We start from the raw sequence: 19,740 nt of genomic DNA, 5'->3' as shown, positions 1-19,740 counted from the left end.
GGGTGGGGACAGGCAGCAGTATTGTACTCTTAAAAACCCTCTTTGTTGCCAAAGCTAAGTCTCCTGAAATGAGATTGCAGTTTCTTCACCCTGCGGGGGGGGGGGGTGTTTGGTAATGTTGATTCCTTGCAGCGCTGGTGACTTTTGGAACCCGACTTCCTTTAGGTCAGGCTCCACCATAAAGCATAAGGGCACATGCAAGGCTCTAAAGACCACATTTCATACGTTGTGCTTTCTTCAGGGTGGAGATAGTTGTCATGGCCTGCCAGTTTGGGGCTTAGAAGTGCTAATTACAGTCGTACACAGTCTCTCCTGGCCCTGGGTTCAAAAGCAAGGCTGCTGCTGCTGGGCAAAAATAATGGGAAAAGAACCAGCAGCTTGTTATACTGGCCTAGGGATGGACAAATCTGTTTCTGGTGTAATTTCAGAAGTGTTCTTTCGCAAGTCCATTCTTAACCCATTTCTGCATCAGCCTCTGAATTTTTAAGAACGTGTATATTTAAGTACGCATTGGAGCTCAGGGTGCATAAATTCAGCAAAGTGCAGTGTGACATTCTGATTGGTGTATTAGTCCAGGAAGTGCAAAGTAGATCTGTTTGCTTAAAAATACAGAATTCTCCTCATTCCTGAACAGGGCTCTGACCATGGAAGTAGGGAAGGAAAGATGTAGCCTAGGATTGTGGCTTTGTAGACAGGTATCTCAATGTTTAATAACAGTTCTTCGCAGTTTGGAAGTCATTCCATAAACCTCATTGTTAATTTCTTCATAGTCATGATCCGAATCATCACTGAAAGCTGTGCCTGAAAAATAATTCGTGTAATTTTTTTTATTATATCCCACTTTGCTACTTTTGCATTCTGAAAGGTAGCATAAATAATAAAAATAATAATACACATTTCAAATCAAGCAACAATTTACTGAAGGCAGCATAAGAAAATATAAAAAAGTCATTGCAGGGCAATTTATATTCTCAAGTGTACCGCATTAACTGCACAATAGGATTGTTTGATGAGTCAGGTGAGATTTTCACAAAGGAGGCACCACTGTAGAAAAAGGTTGTGTCTTGCCTAGCCTAGCTAGTTGGCAGTTAAGACAGGAAGTCCTTGGATCATGATTTAAAGAGGCATACAGTGGTACCTCGGTTTATGAACACAATTGGTTCCGGAAGTCTGTTCATAAACTGAAGCGAACTTTCCCATTGAAAGTAATGGAAAGTGGATTAATCCGTTCCAGACGGTCCGCGGAGTAACCGTTCATAAACTGAAGTGAACTTTCCCATTGAAAGTAATGGAAAGTGGATTAATCCGTTCCAGACGGGTCCGCGGAGTACTTAAACTGAAGCGTTCATAAACTGAAACATGGGTGTAATTGGTTCCGGAAGTCTGTTCATAAACTGAAGCGTTCATAAACTGAAGCGAACTTTCCCATTAAAAGTAATGGAAAGTGAATTAATCCGTTCCAGATGGGTCCGCGGCGTTCATAAACCGAAAATTCATAAACCGAGGTGTTCATAAACCGAGGTATCACTGTATAAGGATCACTTGCCATATGAGCCTAAAAGAATGAGTTTGACACCTGCACACCCAGCATGAATTTAGGCCTTCAGATTCCTGCAGCAGGAACTTCACTCAGTATTCCCTGCAAGGAGCCCAGGTCAGCATACGTTTAGGTCAGGCATCCCCAAACTGCGGCCCTCCAGATGTTTTGGCCTACAACTCCCATGATCCCTAGCTAACAGGACCAGTGGTTGGGGAAGATGGGAATTGTAGTCCAAAACATCTGGAGGGCCGGAGTTTGGGGATGCCTGGTTTAGGTGAATTACCTCATTTTATAACACAGGCAGGTGAAGAAGGATGTTGCCTCAGCAAAAATCTGAAGGCCAGTCTCTTTCAGGCTATGTCCCATGCTCTACCATCAAAACAATGAAGAGAGTCATGCAATTAATGCAAATCATTTTTATCTACTTATTCTGTTGTCCTAGTGTTGATGTCCAGGGACTTGCAGGTGGAAACCTCTACTGTTAATTCCCTTAATTTCTAGGAGTCCTTGTTGCTAAACTACATTATAATTAAAAACTCCATTCTAATCTCTTCCTGATGCACAAGGTTTCCCCTTATTGAATATAGGTGCAATTGGAACAGTTTACTTGCTAAGGTGTGTGCTTACATCAGGTCAGACTATTTGTCCATCCTTTTCATAATTTATTGGACGCAATGTTCTGATTTCATAGGTTCAACTTCTAAAGCATTTGCATATCTAATTGATTCAGTCTTGCAAATATATTTATCATTAAAAGTACTAGCATTCAGCCTCTTCTTTGACTTATCCTCATTCTCTCAACATCTCCTATGCTAGTCTGGCAAACTGCATCCCTGTGCTCCCAATCCATGTATTCTGACTAAGGTCTTTCACATCATCTGCTGTGTGATCTTTTAACTGGAGCTAACTGGGATTGATGGGACACGGGTGGCACTGGGTTAAACCACAGAGCCTGGGGCTTGCCAATCAGAAGGTCGGCGGTTCGAATCCCCGTGACGGGGTGAGCTCCTGTTGTTCGGTCCCTGCTCCTGGCAACCTAGCAGTTCGAAAGCACGTCAAAGTGCAAGTAGATAAATAGGTACTGCTCTGGTGGGAAGGTAAATAGTGTTTCTGTGCGCTGCCCTGGTTCTCCAGAAGTGGCTTAGTCATGCTGGCCACATGACCTGGAAGCTGTATGTCGGCTTCCTCGGCCAATAAAGCGAGATGAGCGCCACAACCCCAGAGTTGTCTGCTACTGGACCTAATGGTCAGGGGTCCCTTTACCTTTACCTTTTAACCGGGATTGACAAGAGCATATGCTCTTTTCACTGAGTTATGGTCCCTTTCCCACTTAGCCTGTTTGCTCCCCTTTCCAGAGAATACTGAACTAATGATTTGGGAGATCTAAGGTGAATTTGATTGGTTTGATATGTTCAGTGCCTTCACTAATACAGAGCTGGAGAACCTCAGGTCCAGGGGCCAAATGCAGCCCTCTAAGCCGTACTGTCTGGCTCTGGGGAATCTACCCATGCCACAGCCCTCTCTAGGCTAGCTTCACATGCCCTTGAGTGTTTTTGCTTGGCTGGAATGTACCCTTGAACCCTGATAAATGACTCTTGCTTTCTTGGATGGAGAACAGAGAGGGATGTATGTAGAAACTAGCTTACGTATTTTACAAAGTATTCATTGCTTCACCCACTTTTTCCTTTGGCCCTTGGGCTGAACAAGGTTCCCCACCCCTGCTGCTAGTTGTTCACAAGCAAAAAGTAATTATACCTGTGGTTTGTTTCCCGGGTTTAGAACACTCCTGGAATCTTTGACATTCGCATTCCATGGTGTACTCATTAAGATTGTTCAGAACACTCCCACTTGCGCCTGTTTGCTTAGGTCCAGAGAAGTGAAGTTTTGCAGGCTCTCTCGATGTGCTGCTTGACTTGCCAGAAGGTAACTGATACAGGAAAACAGAACAAGTATTTTTCCCCGCACTGAAGGCAACTTCTATCTGAAGATGCTAAGACCAGCTTAACAAACTTAGTCCAAACCCAGACCTAAACTTCTGTCTTTAAGAAGGAAACTTAACGATTTGATTACTAAGCTGCTCACTTCAGAAGCCAGTGGGATAAGCTACTGCACAGTAAATAACCAGAGTCTAGCAGGCTAAGAAGAATCTTTAAGCAGTGTGTTAATAGTTGGCAGAGCTGGATTTGGTGGAAAGTACCTGCCTAGAGTGCTGAAGTGGGAAGTGGGTGTCTGACTCAGAGCAAGGTGGTGGGGCTCCTGTGTAGGTAGTTAATTTTGCACTTAACTGAATGGTCTTATCAGAGGTGGATGCTTAAGATAGTAATGTGTATTACTTCCTGGATTTCAAATGGTCTTACAGGGGTTGAAGTTATTACTTTATATAACTTGTTGGACCATTTCTGTTTATTGTGTTGAGTGGGGGCATGGCCATCTACGCTGCCATCTCCTCTGACTGCCAGAAAGTCAGAAAGAACTTTCTGAGTGTAAGCGCTGTTAAGACAGTGGAACGGTCTCCCTTGGGAAGTTGTGGACTCTCCTTCCTTGGAGGTTTTTAAGCAGAGGTTGGGTGAACATTGTCATGAATGCTTTAGTTGAGATTCCTGCATTGTTTTTTTTTGGGGGGGGGGGTTGGACTAGTTTATCTCTCTTTGTCCCTTCCAACTCTATGGTTCTATGATTGTATGATTCCATTATTCTAAGTCTTAACCAGATGGTGCTCTTCCTTGCCACCTTCTGTCTACTCAGCTATACCCTCAACATCTGAGATAAATAACATAAACATTTCATCTTATTTTGTCAAGTTGGCAACTCAGACCTGCATGGCCAATGATTTGCTAGCATTCCTTTTGCTTTCTTAATTCACTGGAAAAATTACATCCATGCCCAATCAATGAATCAGTGGGTGGCAGGGGGGCGAGCACAATTGTGATTAGTTCCATGCATGCAAAGTTAGCATCTTGTGTTAGGAATTAATCATTCATTCAACTCGTGCATCAAAGTCATGAAATGGGCCACCTATACAATTTTTTAAAAGGTATTCAGAAATTGAACACATGGAAGAGGGGAATCAAAAGGCACTACTTGTTGGGAGACACAACTAGGTTTGGAGATAGTTCTGCCCTTAAATCAGTATTATTTTGTCTGCTCCTAGGGACAGCACGCAATTCGGCTTTCCCAACCTTTCAATATGATGAAACCGGTTCTGAACGACTGAGGGTTATCTTTATTCATTTTTAGATTATGTTTACATGTGTCATAGCAGACACGATTTTAGAAGAAGCATTCCCGAATGAAAGAATGCTTCTTCTAAGATACCTGCAATCTATAAACTTTTAAGGCCACAAAATACAAATAAGTATTCTTTGCTTAAAAACTTGCTGGCTTATTAAGCAGTGGCACCTCTTTCATCAGTGAATTTTTGGAAAATCCATTACAGTGGTACTTGGTTTACGAACTTAATCCGTTCCGGAAGTCCATTCTTAAACCAAAGCGTTCTTATTCCAAGGCGTGCTTTCCCATAGCAGCGGGGGACTCAGTTTACAAATGGAACACACTCAACAGGAAGCGAAACATGTTCTTATTCCAAGGCAAAGTTCACAAACCAAAACACCTACTACCGGGTTTGCAGCGTTCTTCATGCAAGTTGTTCATAAACTAAGCTGTTCTTAAACCAAGGTACCACTGTAGTTGACTAAACCATTCCAGTCCTAGTATTTAATGCTTTGCACGAACACATCCTGCCCCTGCTATATTTCTCTAATTCTCCTGTATTCCTTATTACCTTGGATGTTTCTGCTGCATTCTTCTCTCCTCCTTTGGCCTTTCTGAGGTCCATGTTGCACTTGGAGTCCTTTCGCTTTGGAGGTCTCGGAGGTGCTGATGCATTGCTGGGCAGTATCTTTAGCAAATGATAATAAAAGGCCTCTGTCAACTCTTCCACCGCGGGACTGGAAGTGGGAGGAGTGGCCTTCGCTGGCCCTCCAGTGAAGAAGAGAGACATGTCCAACCACTGTGGAGGAATGTCAAAGGTGAGAGCTGGCTCCTTAGCCAGGCTGATAGTGAGAAATTGCAAGTCGATCCTGGTCTCCAGGGTCAGGACAGAGGAGCAGCCTAGAGGATCTGAGGCACAGTCAGTACTAAGCACCTTGACCTCACAGGGCAGCTGCAGGTGCTCCACTGCCTCAGAGATGGTATATTTCCTGCTGTCACGGACATCCTCTACGAAGCCAGCTTCCAAGAACAGGGGCAGATGGATTTGCTCTCTGTCCTCATCTCCATTGTCCCTGCAGCACACAAGCATGTCCATGGCTGAAGGGTTGCTGGCTCTCGCGACCCACAGCACCTCTAGCCGGTCTCCTACACTGAACAAAGGAAATTCCCCTTCGCTGCTCTCACAGTCCTTGGTGACGACGACCTGCAGTTTCTTGCCTGTGGCTAAACTGAGGGCCAGCTCCGAAGTGCAGCTAAATCTGCGTGGGCATCGGCGAAAGCGGCCTTCGTAGCTGCTGGAGAGGAGGAAGTAGCAGGTCCGGGTCTTGCCTTTGCGAGAAGAGGCCAGGACCCTCCATGCCGAGGACTTGCTGTGGATGTGAATCTGGCAGCCCTTCTGTAGGTGGGAGAACCAGTCACTCTGGAAGACCGGCAGGCTCTCTGGGGCCTCGAGGATCTCGGCCTCCACTGGCAGCGCTTTCTCCATTGCCAGGACCTCGCTGAGCATCAGCGGCTTAATAAAGTGGATGTGCTGGGACTCCTTGGTGACGTCGACCACCTCTACATCCAGGGTAGAGTTGATCTGCACAACGTCATTTCGAACTGGGGAAATAAGCACCACATGGTCATTAAGAGCCCTGGCAAAGATTCTCACAAACAGGAACCTGCCCATCAGTTGAGAAATCATGTGGAAGCTGTCTTTGAAAGTTGGGTGGGAGGCTTAAGGGAGAGAGGACTTAACTTTTATTTTATTTTAATGGAACTCCTGGGCATTTCTACCTGTTGCCGTCATTATCATCTAGACTCCACAGATAGCCAATCTTGATCTCAAACCATTAATGTAGAGGTAGTAAACCTGTCTCCCTCCTGCAGGACTTTAACTGCCATCACTGGAGGGCCGCAGTTTCCCTATCAACTGCTTTAATGATGTTTCCTGCTGTCGCCCTTTGCCCAGTTTACTGTTCTATTGAGTTCCTTGTTTTGCTGCTTTCTCCCCCTGCCATTTATTGTTTTATCTGTGCCTCTTGTGTGTTTTGATAGTATTTTTTTTAAAGTGTGTTACTAATGTAAGGTTGTTTTAGTCAGTTGCGAAGGGCAGAATAAAACACCTCAAAGAGGTAATGTGTAAATGAAGGATTGGGGGCAGGGAAGGGGAAAGAGTGGCATCAGTCTGATGCCTCCACGGGGAAAATAAAATCCTTTTGTGGCAAGGGTGGCTTAGCAGTGCCACAAGAAAGAAGCAAATTGCAAGGAATCAGTTCCACAATCTGGCTGCAGCGTTAACTCAGGACTGGAGAACCTGTGCAACTGGTCAGATGTTGCCGGACTACAGCTCCCATCATCTTTGACCCTTGGCCATGCTGGCTGGGGCTGATGGGAGTTGTATTCCAACAAGATCTGGAGAGCCACAGTTTACCAACCCTGTTTTGATTTCATACTGCAGCAGCTTTCCTCCTGTGCCAAATGCAGTAGCAGTTTCAGGGGCAGGAGGAGCTTTGTATGGGCGAAAGCCCTTCCCTTGCACCACACAGGCTTCTATTTTAAAAGGATGAGACATGAAAACTGGGCAGTATTCTGCCATGTGCCATCAGTGCAACAATTGCTAGTGTAGTGGGACGTCCCCTCTCTTCTCTCTTTGCCCACTCCAAATACGTTCCAGTGTGTTGGGGAACCCCCAGAACAGATTTAGGGGGTATAGAAGGGGTTTCAGTTGCATAGGCAAATAATCCTATTCAATAATCCTATTGAATTTCAGTGTGAAGGACAGTTGTGTTTCAGTTTGCCTACTTCTTCAGAGAGTGCTAGTTAGATAGGTTTGCCTTTCAGGGTGGAACTGAACTGAATTTCACACAGCTACCATTTTTGTAACCCCTAAATGGCATGGGCTTTCCCATCACCACCTGCTATCAGATTCTTTAAGCAGGGAGATATCAGGGTCTGAACCTGGAACATCCTGTGTGCAAAGCAGGCGCTCTACCAGGAAGTATGTTCCCCGAGCAGACATTTGGCAGATGTGTACACATGCACCTCGCCTTGAATCACGCTCTTCCCTCCACCATGTCTTCCCAGCCTTGAGGAAGCCGCAGCTCAGTCTATACTTACAATGCATTATTGCTTTCACTTTATACGTTGGGTAGAGCTGGACCTCACTCTTGCCAATTTCCGGGCAGGTTAGCCTCTTCTGCCGCATAACTGCTGACCGCAGGACCTCCTGGATCGTGTAGCGCTGTGGCTGTTGGCAGTCCAAAAACTTGTCCTTGGGGAAGGGAGAGCCCCGAGAGAAAGATTTCCTCTGTGCTCCACGCGGCAGTTCTGAACTGGGCTGAAAAAGACCTGGGAGGGGTATGCAAAATTAAAGTTGTTATTTTAAGTAGCTATATCCTGAGAGGGGCCACCTGCAAATTGCCAGGGGGGGGGGTGGAGGAGAGGACACCAATTTGCATAACAACTTCATATGCTAATTTATATGTACAGAAGCCAAATTACAGTATAAGTAATTCCTATTGCTTTAATAGGAATACAGTATGATCTCACCAAAGCAGGAAAGACCAGGTGGCTCATGCAGCTACTCTGTCTAAGGGCAACTCCAAGCCTGCTGCCCTCTCTTCTTTTTTCTTTTTTTAATAAACATTTTTATTAGATTTTCCAATTTTAACATCTAATTCATTCTCAAGTTATACAAATTATACAAATTTCATTTAAACAATTAATCCAAATCTGCTGCCAAATTATACAAATTTAAAATTGACTTCCCATGCTTCAGACTCAGAAAGTTCCTTCCTCCTCTTGTCACTGCTTTCTAATCAATAATGTCCAGATCTTGTCCAATAATCTATTAAAGTCCTTTCATCTTCTTTCAAGCCCCTGAGTTTTCTCAGGCAAGCAAGTTTGACCAAAATATATCTGCGTGAATTTATGCCTATGATTCCTCTATAAATTAACACTATCTCTTCGCACGCTGGTATCTTGCCAAGTCTGTCCAAGAATCCTTCTCTCAGCCGGCAACAGCCATCTTTGAGCAGTCACCATAAATCAGATCTTTACACTCCTGTAGTATTTCGCTCCAGATCGCTTCTCGAGATAGCCTTTCCAGGGGGAGAATTGCCAAATCAAAACTATAAACACACATCCATTGTCTTATTTATGGCTCTCTTCCCCCCCTTTGACTAATCTCGAGCCAGCATAGTCTCCTCCATGTCGGACTCTGAATTAAAGCTGCGTCATAACTCAAAAGTGTATTGACATGTTTCCAGCCGCTAATAAGACAGCTTCTCTGATGACCATACCGTAATTTGAGGAGTCTTTAACCACATTCCAGGCGATCCCAAGGATAATTATTCATATTTTCAATTCACACAGTATATGCTGCCCTCTCTTCATAGGGCTCTTTATTTTTAAACTAGTCTTGGACTGAACAGCCCTTCAAAGAAAGGAATGGCCAGTGTGGTGAGTCGTGGCCACCTGCCTGACGCCAGGTTACCTGGACTGGGCAGGAGGTTGCTGGCGAGGTTGCAGGCAGGGCTGGTGCAGCAGCAGAGCTAGTTGGGTGCAGTAGTGTAGGAAGGGGGGCGGAGGGGGCAGGCTGCCTTGGGTGTCACTCTGGGAGGGGCCACAAGATGGCCCCTGCCTCCCCCCAGCTCTAGAGCGGCCGAAGGCACGACGTCCATACAGGCTGCCGCTCTCTCTCGCCGTCCATATGGGATGCCGCCTGTACAGCTGCCGCGCGTGAGAGGCAGCCCGTACAGTCTGCGCATGTGCGGCATCCCGTATGGAGTCCGCACGCGTGGGATGCCACACATGTGCAGTCCGTACAGGCTGCACTGCCCCAGGTGCCAGAGAGGGTTCCTCCGCCACTGGTTGGGTGCTTCCACTGGTGGCATAGCTGCCAAGTCTCCCGTATTCCCCGGGAAACCCCCGTTTTTCCAGCTGTTCCAAGCCGAAAAAACGATTTTTCCCCCGGTTTATTCTGGCGCGGTGGCCATTTTGGAACTGGGCACAGCAGCATCAAAAGTCACTTCTGAGCATGCTCCGCCCAGTTCCAAAATGGTGGCAGCGCTACTTCCAGTCTGCTACTTCCGGTCCCTTATTTCTCAGGCTAAAACTTGGCAGGTATGGCTGGTGGTCTGCACTGCCCCAACCTCACCATTGCCTTGCCTCATCAGGTCAGCAGCAGCGATGGCAGTGTCAGGAGGAGAGTCCTGCCCCATCTGTTCCTGGCACTGTTCAGTGTAAAGCAGGACACATGACAGCCCTTTATATGCCAACTTTCATTACAAGCTTTTTCTTGATGGTTTCAGTCTAAAGCAAAAAAATAAAATACAAGGCAAGAGCTGTGTACACGCCAAAGCGTTAATTCACATGTGCTTCATATGGGCTTTTGTGCACCATCACCCACACACAAGCACTTTCAGTTGAACTCGTATCTCAGTATCCCACATTCACACTTGTGGGTGATTCTTGATGGGATGAATTCACACACTGTGTTCTTGTCTCCTTCCCACAATTAGTACTGTACTTCCTCACCCTCCCTATTCCAGGAACCTAATGTCCATTGTGGCCGTGCATGCAGGTAGACCAATTTTTTAATAGGGTATAAGTTTTCTGACAAACCAGACTTGCATAAAGCTGCTGCTGCTGCTGCTGCTGCTGCAGCATCATCATCATCATCATGTTGTGCCTGTTCCCACCAGTAGCCCACCCTCCCTAAGTTCTAGAAACGAGTCCCTTGTGGGCATGACTGCAACTATTTGCTTACCTGTGAGTGAGAAACAATTATTTTGGGGAAACAGGTTTTCTGATATATCGAACCTGCACAAAACGGAGGGTTAAGAAAATAAAGTTGGAGGGGGTGGGGGGTGGGTGTCAGGCCCCAGCAACAGCCCACTAAATAGTGCCTCTCACCAGTGGAAGTAGGGCATGTCGGCACCCGTGTCCAAGTATAAACTCTGTGCAAGGACATCACATTGAATGCTGAATAAACAGGTCATCAGGAGGGGCCCAGTGTACATTTAAAGTACATTGCTTCCTCCAGAGAATTGTGGGAATTGTAATTACTCCTGGTCCCAGCACCCTCAACAAATTACAACTCCTAATATTATTTGCCTTAAATGTATGGTGTGTATATGCAGCCTGAGCCTGGTCTAACAAAGTGATTGTGGGCCAGGTCCTGCCTTGTCTTCTAAACCCCCAAGCTTATACCACTGGCAAATCCTGCTCTTACAGGTGACATATTCACTCCTTGGGGGCGGGGGAAGTGCCATGCTCTTCTGTTTCCACGTGATTCATATTGTTTGAAGAGGAGAGAGTTAATGGTGCCAGAAGCCCCGGTCCTTTGGCCTGGAGATGCCAGGGATGAAAATGGGGGCCTGAATGCAAAGCTTTACCGCTGAACTACGGCCCAGTGTATGGCAGAGTGCAACAGCTAGATCAGGGCAGATGGCTGACAGCATGCAACACCTCTGCTAAGACATCTGCACTGGCCACCAATAATAATAATAATAATAATAATAATAATAATAATAATAATAATAATAATAATAATATCAGTGGGATATAAATCCACTGAGGTCAACCAGAGCAGTGATGGCAGCTGTTGCCCACATTATAGAGCCGCAGCTTGTCTTAACCAGAATTCAGGTACAGTATTTGGTGTCACTAGTCCCGTGTCCCTCTTCTCTGTCTCGATACTGTTTCTGCCAAGTCATTTCCTGATGTCTGTTCTCTTAATATGTGCCTTCCTTCTGAGTCACTAAATTTCTATCCTTGCCTTAGTCTTCAAGATGTCTCTTGAAAACTCCTTTTTCCTGCTGACAGGACTATGCCCTTGTTTAAGATTTTCTTGAGTAGCCAGTCATTTTCATAACTGTTCCATATTGCTAATAATAATAATAATAATAATAATTTATTTATACCCTGCCCATCTGGCTGGGTTTCCCCAGCCACTCTGGGCGGCTTCCAACATGCTTTTAAAAGGTGTTTTTGTATTGCTGTACACAGCCTCAATATTCTACAAGAGGGCGGTTTTATAAATGCTGTCATAACTAACTAAACAAAATGCCATTTCAGCCAAACCATGCCTACCTGCCCAAAACACCTGACATTATATATGACATCATATATGTTACGTTATATAAGGTGAGACAGGAAGCAGAAGAGGCTTACGAGTCATGTGTTCCACACAGAAGTCCACTGTAAAAGGAAACGTTAAAAAATCCCCCCCAGTCATGCAGGAAGGTTCACATGCTAGACCCACACTGGAAATAGTTTCATCTCAGTGTGCAGGAGGCGATCTGTGAAAATTCCACTGTGGGCACTACTAAAAAGGGCAGAGAACACTTTTTTGTATTGTAAACTGCCTTGAGAGCATGGGAACTTTCAGCTGAAGGACAGAGTAGAAATTTAATCAAACAAGCAAACAATGCACATACCTTTAAAATCCAGCGGCAGCTCATATATGTGCCCATTCTCCACATTCTTGCAGGAGATGTTCTGCAGCTGAATATCAATAATTTTCATCAGATCTCCTGTTGATAAGCAGCATTCATTGCCAGAGACTTCATAAACAGATCCTGGATAAAGTGGAGGTCTTTAGTTAGTATATATACAGGAAGACAAACTGCTAGCAGGGTGGTTAAAAAGACAATATGGTAAAAACATAAATAACAACAACAACTGATTATAAAATACAATATGGTCTAGTGGGTAGAGTGTAGGACCAGAGCTGTAGTGCTCCTAGTCCAAATCCAGGGAGGGACTTTGATGAGCTGTTGTCTCTCAGTTTTGGGAGCCCCCTCTCTTTTCTCTAATGTTGGGAATAACAGTATTGTCCTACCTTACAGGGATGCTGTAAAGATTTTAAAAAATAATGAAAAACATTCTACAAATACTGTACTAAGTACTATTATTATTATTAAATCAGATTATTATTATTATTATTATTATTATTATTATTATTATTATTATCCTTTCAATAAAGGACTCCTTTAAATTGAGGGCTGTCCTCTGTAAAGTAGGGAGACATAAAGCAACTTTTCCTTACAGGTTCCTTGTACCTGTTTGGGAGGGAGGGTGGGAAACGAATCTGTTCAAATAGCATTCTTTCTTCCTCTTTTTAATGCCCCTTGGAAAAGAGGTAGCCTACATCTGCTTCATCAAGTGCATGCAGAATCCAAATGAGGGAAGGGGAGGCACAGGTGTGTGTCTGACTCAGAGCCAGCCTCAAGATTCAGGATTGGATAGAAGTAAAAAGCCACACAGGTGGGCAATGACTCGGGTCAGTGGGGCAGTGCTCCCTTGCCCTAACAGACCAGAATCCAGTGACTAAAACCAGCACAACACCTTTCCACTCTTTCTCAGATCTCTTTTTTTCCATTCTTCCTTGCCCCATTTTGCTCAATATCCTTTTCCCCAACCACCAGTCATGGGCCCCATTGCTTTGAAGTAGACTTCCCTAGCTTGGTACTATGGAAATGATCCCTGAAAGCATGCAGGGGTTCCCAAACTAAGGCCCGGGGGCCGGATGCGGCCCAATTGCCTTCTCAATCCGGCCCCTGGTCGGTCTGGGAATCAGCATGTTTTTACATGAGTAGAATGTGTCCTTTTATTTAAAATGCATCTCTGGGTTATTTGTGGGGCCTGCCTGGTGTTTTTACATGAGCAAAATGTGTCCTTTTATTTAAAATGCATCTCTGGGTTATTTGTGGGGCATAGGAATTCGTTCATATTTTTTTCTTCAAAATATAGTCCGGCCCCCCACAAGGTCTAAGGGACAGTGGACCGGCCCCCTGCTGAAAAAGTTTGCTGACCCCTGCATGAGACCATGGGTAGGCAAACTAAGGCCCGGGGGCCGGATCTGGCCCAACCGCCTTCTCAATCCAGTCCACAGATGGTCCAGGAATCAGTGTGTTTTTACATGAGTAGAATGTGTGCTTTTATTTAAAATGCATCTCTGGGTTATTTGTGGGGCATAGGAATTCGTTTACCCCCCCCCCCATATAGTCTGCCCCTCCCCAAGGTCTGAGGGACAGTGGACCAGCCCCCTGCTGAAAAAGTTTGCTGACTCCTGCATGAGACCAATTAAATCTGAGTCATGAAATCTGAGTCATTTGCAGATGTCTCTCTCTCTCTCTCTCTCTCTCTCTCTCTCTCTCTCTCTCTCTCTCACACACACACACACACACACACACACACACACACACACTCTATTTCATAAAATTTGTACACTGCTTGGGGTGTGTGTGTGTGTGTGTGTGTGTGTGTGTGTGTGTGTTTAAAACCCTCCAAGTTCTTTATGATTCTTTTAGCCTTTCCAATTTGCATGTTCATAATTTGTATACATGCCATCCTCAAGTTGGTATTCTCTATTCTGAGCATTCTTCAATGCACACACTTCATGCCATTTCCTGCTGTCTTTTAGTAAGGGAGAGAAAGGGGAAGCCCACTGGGCCTGAAATAAAACCAGCCCCCTGCTGCCCCCCCATACAAGCTACTGTGAAGGGTTCTGCTTAGCTTTGCCCTTCTTTAACCCAAGGCTCTGCAATCTGCCAGGAGAACTTCCTGATTTCCCATACCCAATCTATTTTGTCTTCCCGGTAACAGCAGCAGTTCCCACTTTTCAATTTCTCTGACGCAATATGTGTAGTTTAGCCCTTCTGCTTTATAGCTTCCCTCAATAGCTTCCATGCTCAGGCCAAAGAAAGAAAAAGCCTAATGCAATTAGGGATGGGGGAGAAATAATCTGAAATGCATACTAGCACATTTGCAGTGTTTGAAACAATACAAAAACTGAAACAGCCCTTTTTCGAAATGCATACTTCACAGAATATTGCAATGCAGTTCTTCAGCCGTGTAATGTTTGCAAAAATGCATATGGGTTGTTAGAATCTGTCTGGAAATACAATGGAGTGTTGCCTCCAGGGGCGAGGTGAAATCAGTGGAGAATCGCAGCGCTTGCCGTGGCTGCAGAGACCAGTAACATCTGCCTCTCACTTTGTTTATGTTGCATTAGCAGAACCAAAGTGAACTCTGCAAGGCACACATCTGGGCAGTGTATATGGAGGTCCTGGGCTGCCTCGACAACATGACCCCCCCCCCAGCCTTGCTGATGCAGCACCAATCTGGCTGCAGAAGTTGCTGAAGGAGGCGTACAGACACCATCCAGCCATCTTAGGGACTCCATTCTGGATTTGAGTAGGGTTTACTCCTTAGCCTTTTCTCTTCCCGAAGAGGTCCCGCAAGGCAGCATATGGGTGAAGTGTGCATATTAGTGACGATTACATCCAAAAATGCATTGTATAAGGAGAAATTGCTTTGCAAAAATGTGCATATTGGGCAAAGTGACATACTATTGTGTAGAATAGGAGAAATTCACACTAAAATGCTGATGATTTTCATAAGGACTTAAAATAAAGAAGTTAAATCTCAAACCAATTTGGATCTTTGAAGGACTGAACTTAAGAATGAAAAGAAAAAAAAGAGAGAGACAGAGAACTGAGGGAAACCAAAATTGACAGATTTACCCACCCATACAGATAAAACAGGATTCAATGCAGGAGACAACACAGAGGCCCTGGCTGGATCAACGTGTGAGAGAATGAAGTGGGGAAGCAAAGCCCTGCTCTCGACGTCTCCGCACGTGAGTACCACTTTAGACCAGGGATAGTCAATGAAGTGCCCTCCAGAGATTGTTGGACTACAGCTCCCATCATCCACAACCAGCATGACCAGTGGTCTGGGATGATGGGAAGTGTAGTCCAGCAACATCAGCAAGGCAATCATGGGCAATCTCTGCTTTAGCCCTATCCACATTCAGCACAAAGGTCTGGAGGATCGGATAAAGGCTCTGATAAAAAAGCAGGCAAAGTAAACAAGTCAGCAGGAAACAATAAAGCGGAACCCTGAGCAGCAGTTTCAAATAACATGCATGCCACAAACGCACACCATTTAAAAATCAAATCAAATCTAATATACACTTAGAATCCCCACACACTCTAGGCTCACACATATTTGTTGAAAACAGGCTTCTTTCTTCACGCTCTTATTTTTCTTACTTTCTCCAAAACACTGATGCACATGTGATTGTTGTGACACAGAAACTTTCATTTTTAAAAATTGTGTCAATTATAAAGGTGTCTTAACAACATTGGTCATAATAGCAAAACTTTTATTCAGTCGAAACAGCCTCTTAACACCATCTTAGCCATCTCTTAATGTTTTATTTCACTTTCCAAATTTACTCCAATAAAACTTTGAGGATAAGAAGATTATCATTACATATATCTTTTTAAAAGGTTGCTCATTCTCCTCTTCCCAAATTGTGGCACCAGAATGCAATGTTCATGCAGAAGCTCACTGGATGCTTTTGGTGTCTTAACACCATTTTTCTACCTAGTATACATATACAGCCTGAAATGTGGAGGAGAAAGACTTTGTGCTGGCCATCTGGCAATGGGTTTTTCCACCTGCCTTCCCCCACCAACCAACCCTAGGAGCATTATCTGCAGATGTCTTTTCACGAACTGAATAGAGTGGAAGATTATTAGTCATGGGGGTGGGGAGTGTGGGGGTGTGAATTCAACAAAACTTAAGCTTATTTTTTAGTTGCTATTATGTTAATGTTAATATTGTTTTGTAGATTATGAATGCTGTAGTGCAGGGGTCAGCAAACTTTTTCAGCAGGGTCCCTCAGACCTTGGGAGGGGGGCAAACTATATTTTGAAGAGGAAGAAAAATGAACAAATTCCTATGCTCCACAAATAACCCAGAGATGCATTTTAAATAAAAGGACACATTCTACTCCTGTAAAACATGCTGATTCCCGGACCGTCCGCGAGTCGGATTTAGAAGGTGATTGGGCCACATCCGGCCCCTGGGCCTTAGTTTGGGGACCCCTGCTAGTGCATTCTGAATGTTGTAATTGTGCTGTTTAGCTTTTTTTAGTTGTTTTGTTAATAGTGTTTTATAGACGGTAATTGTTTTACTGATGATTTGTTAATTATTTTATATGATTTGTGTTGTATTTGTGATGTTCTATTATGTTATTGTTTGTAAGCCACTTTGCAATTTATGTGAATGAAAAGTGGCATAGAAATAAAACAAATCAAATCAAATAATGTCATGCCACTTCAAGATCCAGCTTCTTAACCAGCCTGACTCATTGCCCTCCTCTCCAGCCTCCACTTCTGCCTCTGATTCTGAACTGCTCTCTGTCACAGACTCTTTCTGTTCACTAAACCCTGTTACCTCTTCAGCTTCCGACACCTCCTCCTCCCAGTCGGCTCCCTCTTCTTTCTCTGGCCACTCATTGTCATCCCACCACCAATTCCTGGGCTCTGAGCCTTCTTCCCTTGGGGGTTCCCCCCAGTTGCTGCCTCCCACCACCTCCTCTGCATCTAGCCAGCCCATGGCAAGTGGTCCGTGGAAGGAAAAGGCTTGGGGACCCCTGTTCTATAGTGCTAGCAATAGAGCTCTATTAATTAACAACCTTCCATCCCTCCAAGTAAATGAGTTGCATAAATGCTGCACCATGGCTTCTGATCACATCCAGGAACAGCCTTGCTCAAGTCACATAAGGTAAGAAGAGCCCTCAGAAGCCAGAAGAAAGGTTCACCTAGTCCAGGCATGTCCAACAGGTAGATCGCGATCTACCGGTAGAACACTGGAAGTCTGTGGTAGATCACTGGCAGATCACTGTGTCCCTCCCAAAGAGGCTCAACAACTTTGGCTCCCCTGAAAAAAAGCTCAACATTTTTGCCCGGCACCCCCTAAAAATGTGGCTTTCCTCCTCCCTAAAAGAAGCTCAACAACTGTGATCTGAACCCCTACAAAAACAGGGCTTTCCTTCATAAAAAAAAGCTCAACAACTTTGACCTGAACCCCCCAAAAGGGGGTAGATCACCACCAGTTTTTAACTCTGTGAGTAGATCTCAGTCTCTTGGGAGTTGGCCACCCCCTAGTCCACCATTCTGTTCTTCACAACGGCTAACCAAATGCCTCTGGCAAGCCAACAAACAGGCCACACAAAAGCAACAGCCTTCTCCCAATTTTGCTTGCCAGCAACAAATATTTCAAGGTATACTTTGATGCCTTCGGCAAGTCCAAAAGCAGGGTGGGAGATCAGCAACGTCTCTTGTTCCCACTTCCCCACTTTGACATCGTTGTGAAAGGAGTCCTCACGTACAACTCTTTCACAGTGAGCAACACAGTCATTGCTTCCCCAAACACTGAACACCAGCCATCTCACCCGCAACGGCTATGCAAATCAATCCTGGCATATCGTAACAGCTTTGGGAAGGTCTGTGCAGAGGGGAAGCAGCCAGGTACACTTGCACCGGAACTTGGAGGGCTAAGTCAGGGTGGGGGGGGGGGACACCAGGGGCTTGCTGGCCTTATGCCGTCCTGCCAAGAACAAGACTCTCATCCCAGGCCAATCTTAAGATTGCAGCTCAAGCTTTGCCGTAATTACAATCAGCGTGCTCAAATAGCTCCCTTGCTTGTCTTCACCTCCTGCCTCCCAACTTTAGGATGAATCTGCTGGCGGCAAAGAGAGAATCAGTCAGTGATGCTCACCTTGGAAGTAGACTCCAGAGCAGATCTTCACCACTCTAGGCAAGGAGCAAAGATCCAGATCGCAGATGTACTGGTGGAAGGAAACAGAATCCATAACTCCTGTTGCAGGCAGTGCTGCTGCAGTGTGTGGGAGACTCTGCTGCTCTGCAGGACAGCTGTGCTGCGTATGTGGATGTTCAGCTGTGATTTTCACTTCCTCTTTTAAGGGTGGTCTTAAAAGGGTAGCCTTCCCAAGATTGGGTTTAATGCTCGGCACTTAACAAGAAGTGCAACGCAGACAAGAGGTAGTGGCTTATTGTGCACCACAAAAATGGGCTGTGTCACCTGAGCTTATGCTACTGGTGGCCAAATTGCCATTTAAAGTACTGTAGTTGAGTCTGACAGGAAATCATAATGCAGTCCCTGGGTGGCATGGGACATGTTCACAGCCTACAGTTAAAGCACTATTACCTATATCACGTTAGCAGCCATGAGGAATCCTGGGAACTGTTGTTTGTTAAGCGTGTTGGAAATGGTAGATCTGTGAGGTTAGCACCTTTTGCAAAGTTCCCAGGATATTTTTTTGGGGAACCATGACTGTAGAAGTGTGCTTTAAATGTATGGGATGGATGTGAGTGGGCACACAGGGCAACATCACCCACCAAAACCGCCCCGTTGGAAGTGGCAGAAGAGTGCTTTTGCACCTCCACTTTTTGAAGCAGGCATGCAGGAAACGCACAGTTTTGCACTAGGAAGTTCTCAGATTCAGGGCGGGATCATGATGTAGTGGTAGAGCGCATGTCTGCTTTGGGTGCAGAAAGTTCAAGATTCAGTCCCTGGTTTCTCCAGTTAAAAGAATCAGGTAGCAGCTGATGGGGAAGATGTTTTCTGCCTGACCTTGGGAAATCACAGAGGAGCGGGGATAGGGGAGAAATTCGATTCAGTTCACTTTTAAAGGCAGGTCTATGAAACTCACGCCTTACAAAAACAACCAGAGAACTGAAACACAGCCAGCCACCTTTCAAAATCCACACCCATCCAAATTTTGCAACGCAGTTCTTCCAACCAAACAATGCTTACAAACAGGCATATTATTAGGGGACAGTATGTATACAAATGTATATACTGTGGTGGAGAGTAACACACAAGAATGCAATCTATTAGGAGGAGAAATTGCTTGCAAAACTGTGTACTGTACATTAATCAAAGCAGCATGCAAAAATGTGTTGATCAGGAGAAATCTGCACTAACGTCCTGGAGAATTTACATGAAGTCTTTTTTAAAAAAAATTGCTGCAGAAATGTGGAGAACTGAATTCAACATTCATAAAAATGAGAAATTAAGAGAACTGAAATTGACAGATCATTCCACCCCTATAGAGGAGCCAATCTTCATCTGGGTGGCCCAATGCCTTGACCTGATATAAGGCAGTTTCCTATGTTCAC

The 19,740-nt window shown here is 44.9% G+C and overlaps 1 protein-coding gene across 1 annotated transcript; it reads right to left on the bottom strand.

Annotated features, from left to right (window-relative positions):
• Window positions 1-677: 677 nt before the first annotated feature.
• On the bottom strand, window positions 678-18,522 carry THEMIS2 (thymocyte selection associated family member 2). The gene is made up of 6 exons (XM_060275719.2): window positions 18,317-18,522; window positions 12,178-12,318; window positions 7,853-8,083; window positions 5,322-6,352; window positions 3,296-3,467; window positions 678-801 (listed from the first exon to the last, which is right to left on the bottom strand). The coding sequence occupies exons 1-6, from the start codon at window positions 18,408-18,410 to the stop codon at window positions 701-703; spliced, it is 1,770 nt and encodes a 589-aa protein (XP_060131702.1). The 5' UTR covers window positions 18,411-18,522; the 3' UTR covers window positions 678-700.
• Between the last annotated feature and the right edge of the window lie 1,218 nt (window positions 18,523-19,740).

Source organism: Zootoca vivipara, chromosome 6 (assembly GCF_965207765.1).
Source record: "Zootoca vivipara chromosome 6, rZooViv2.hap1.1, whole genome shotgun sequence".
NCBI classification, from domain to species: domain Eukaryota; kingdom Metazoa; phylum Chordata; class Lepidosauria; order Squamata; family Lacertidae; genus Zootoca; species Zootoca vivipara.
This window is presented reverse-complemented; position numbering and strand designations above follow the sequence as displayed.

Excerpts from the sequence above, each read along its gene's own strand:
- THEMIS2 (XM_060275719.2), bottom strand. The coding sequence starts at position 18,410 with ATGGATTCTGTTTCCTTCCACCAGTACATCTGCGATCTGGATCTTTGC. Across the intron at positions 12,319-18,316 it reads CTCTGGAGTCTACTTCCAAG|GATCTGTTTATGAAGTCTCT; the intron begins GTGAGCATCACT and ends CACTTTATCCAG. Across the intron at positions 8,084-12,177 it reads GCTGCCGCTGGATTTTAAAG|GTCTTTTTCAGCCCAGTTCA; the intron begins GTATGTGCATTG and ends TACCCCTCCCAG.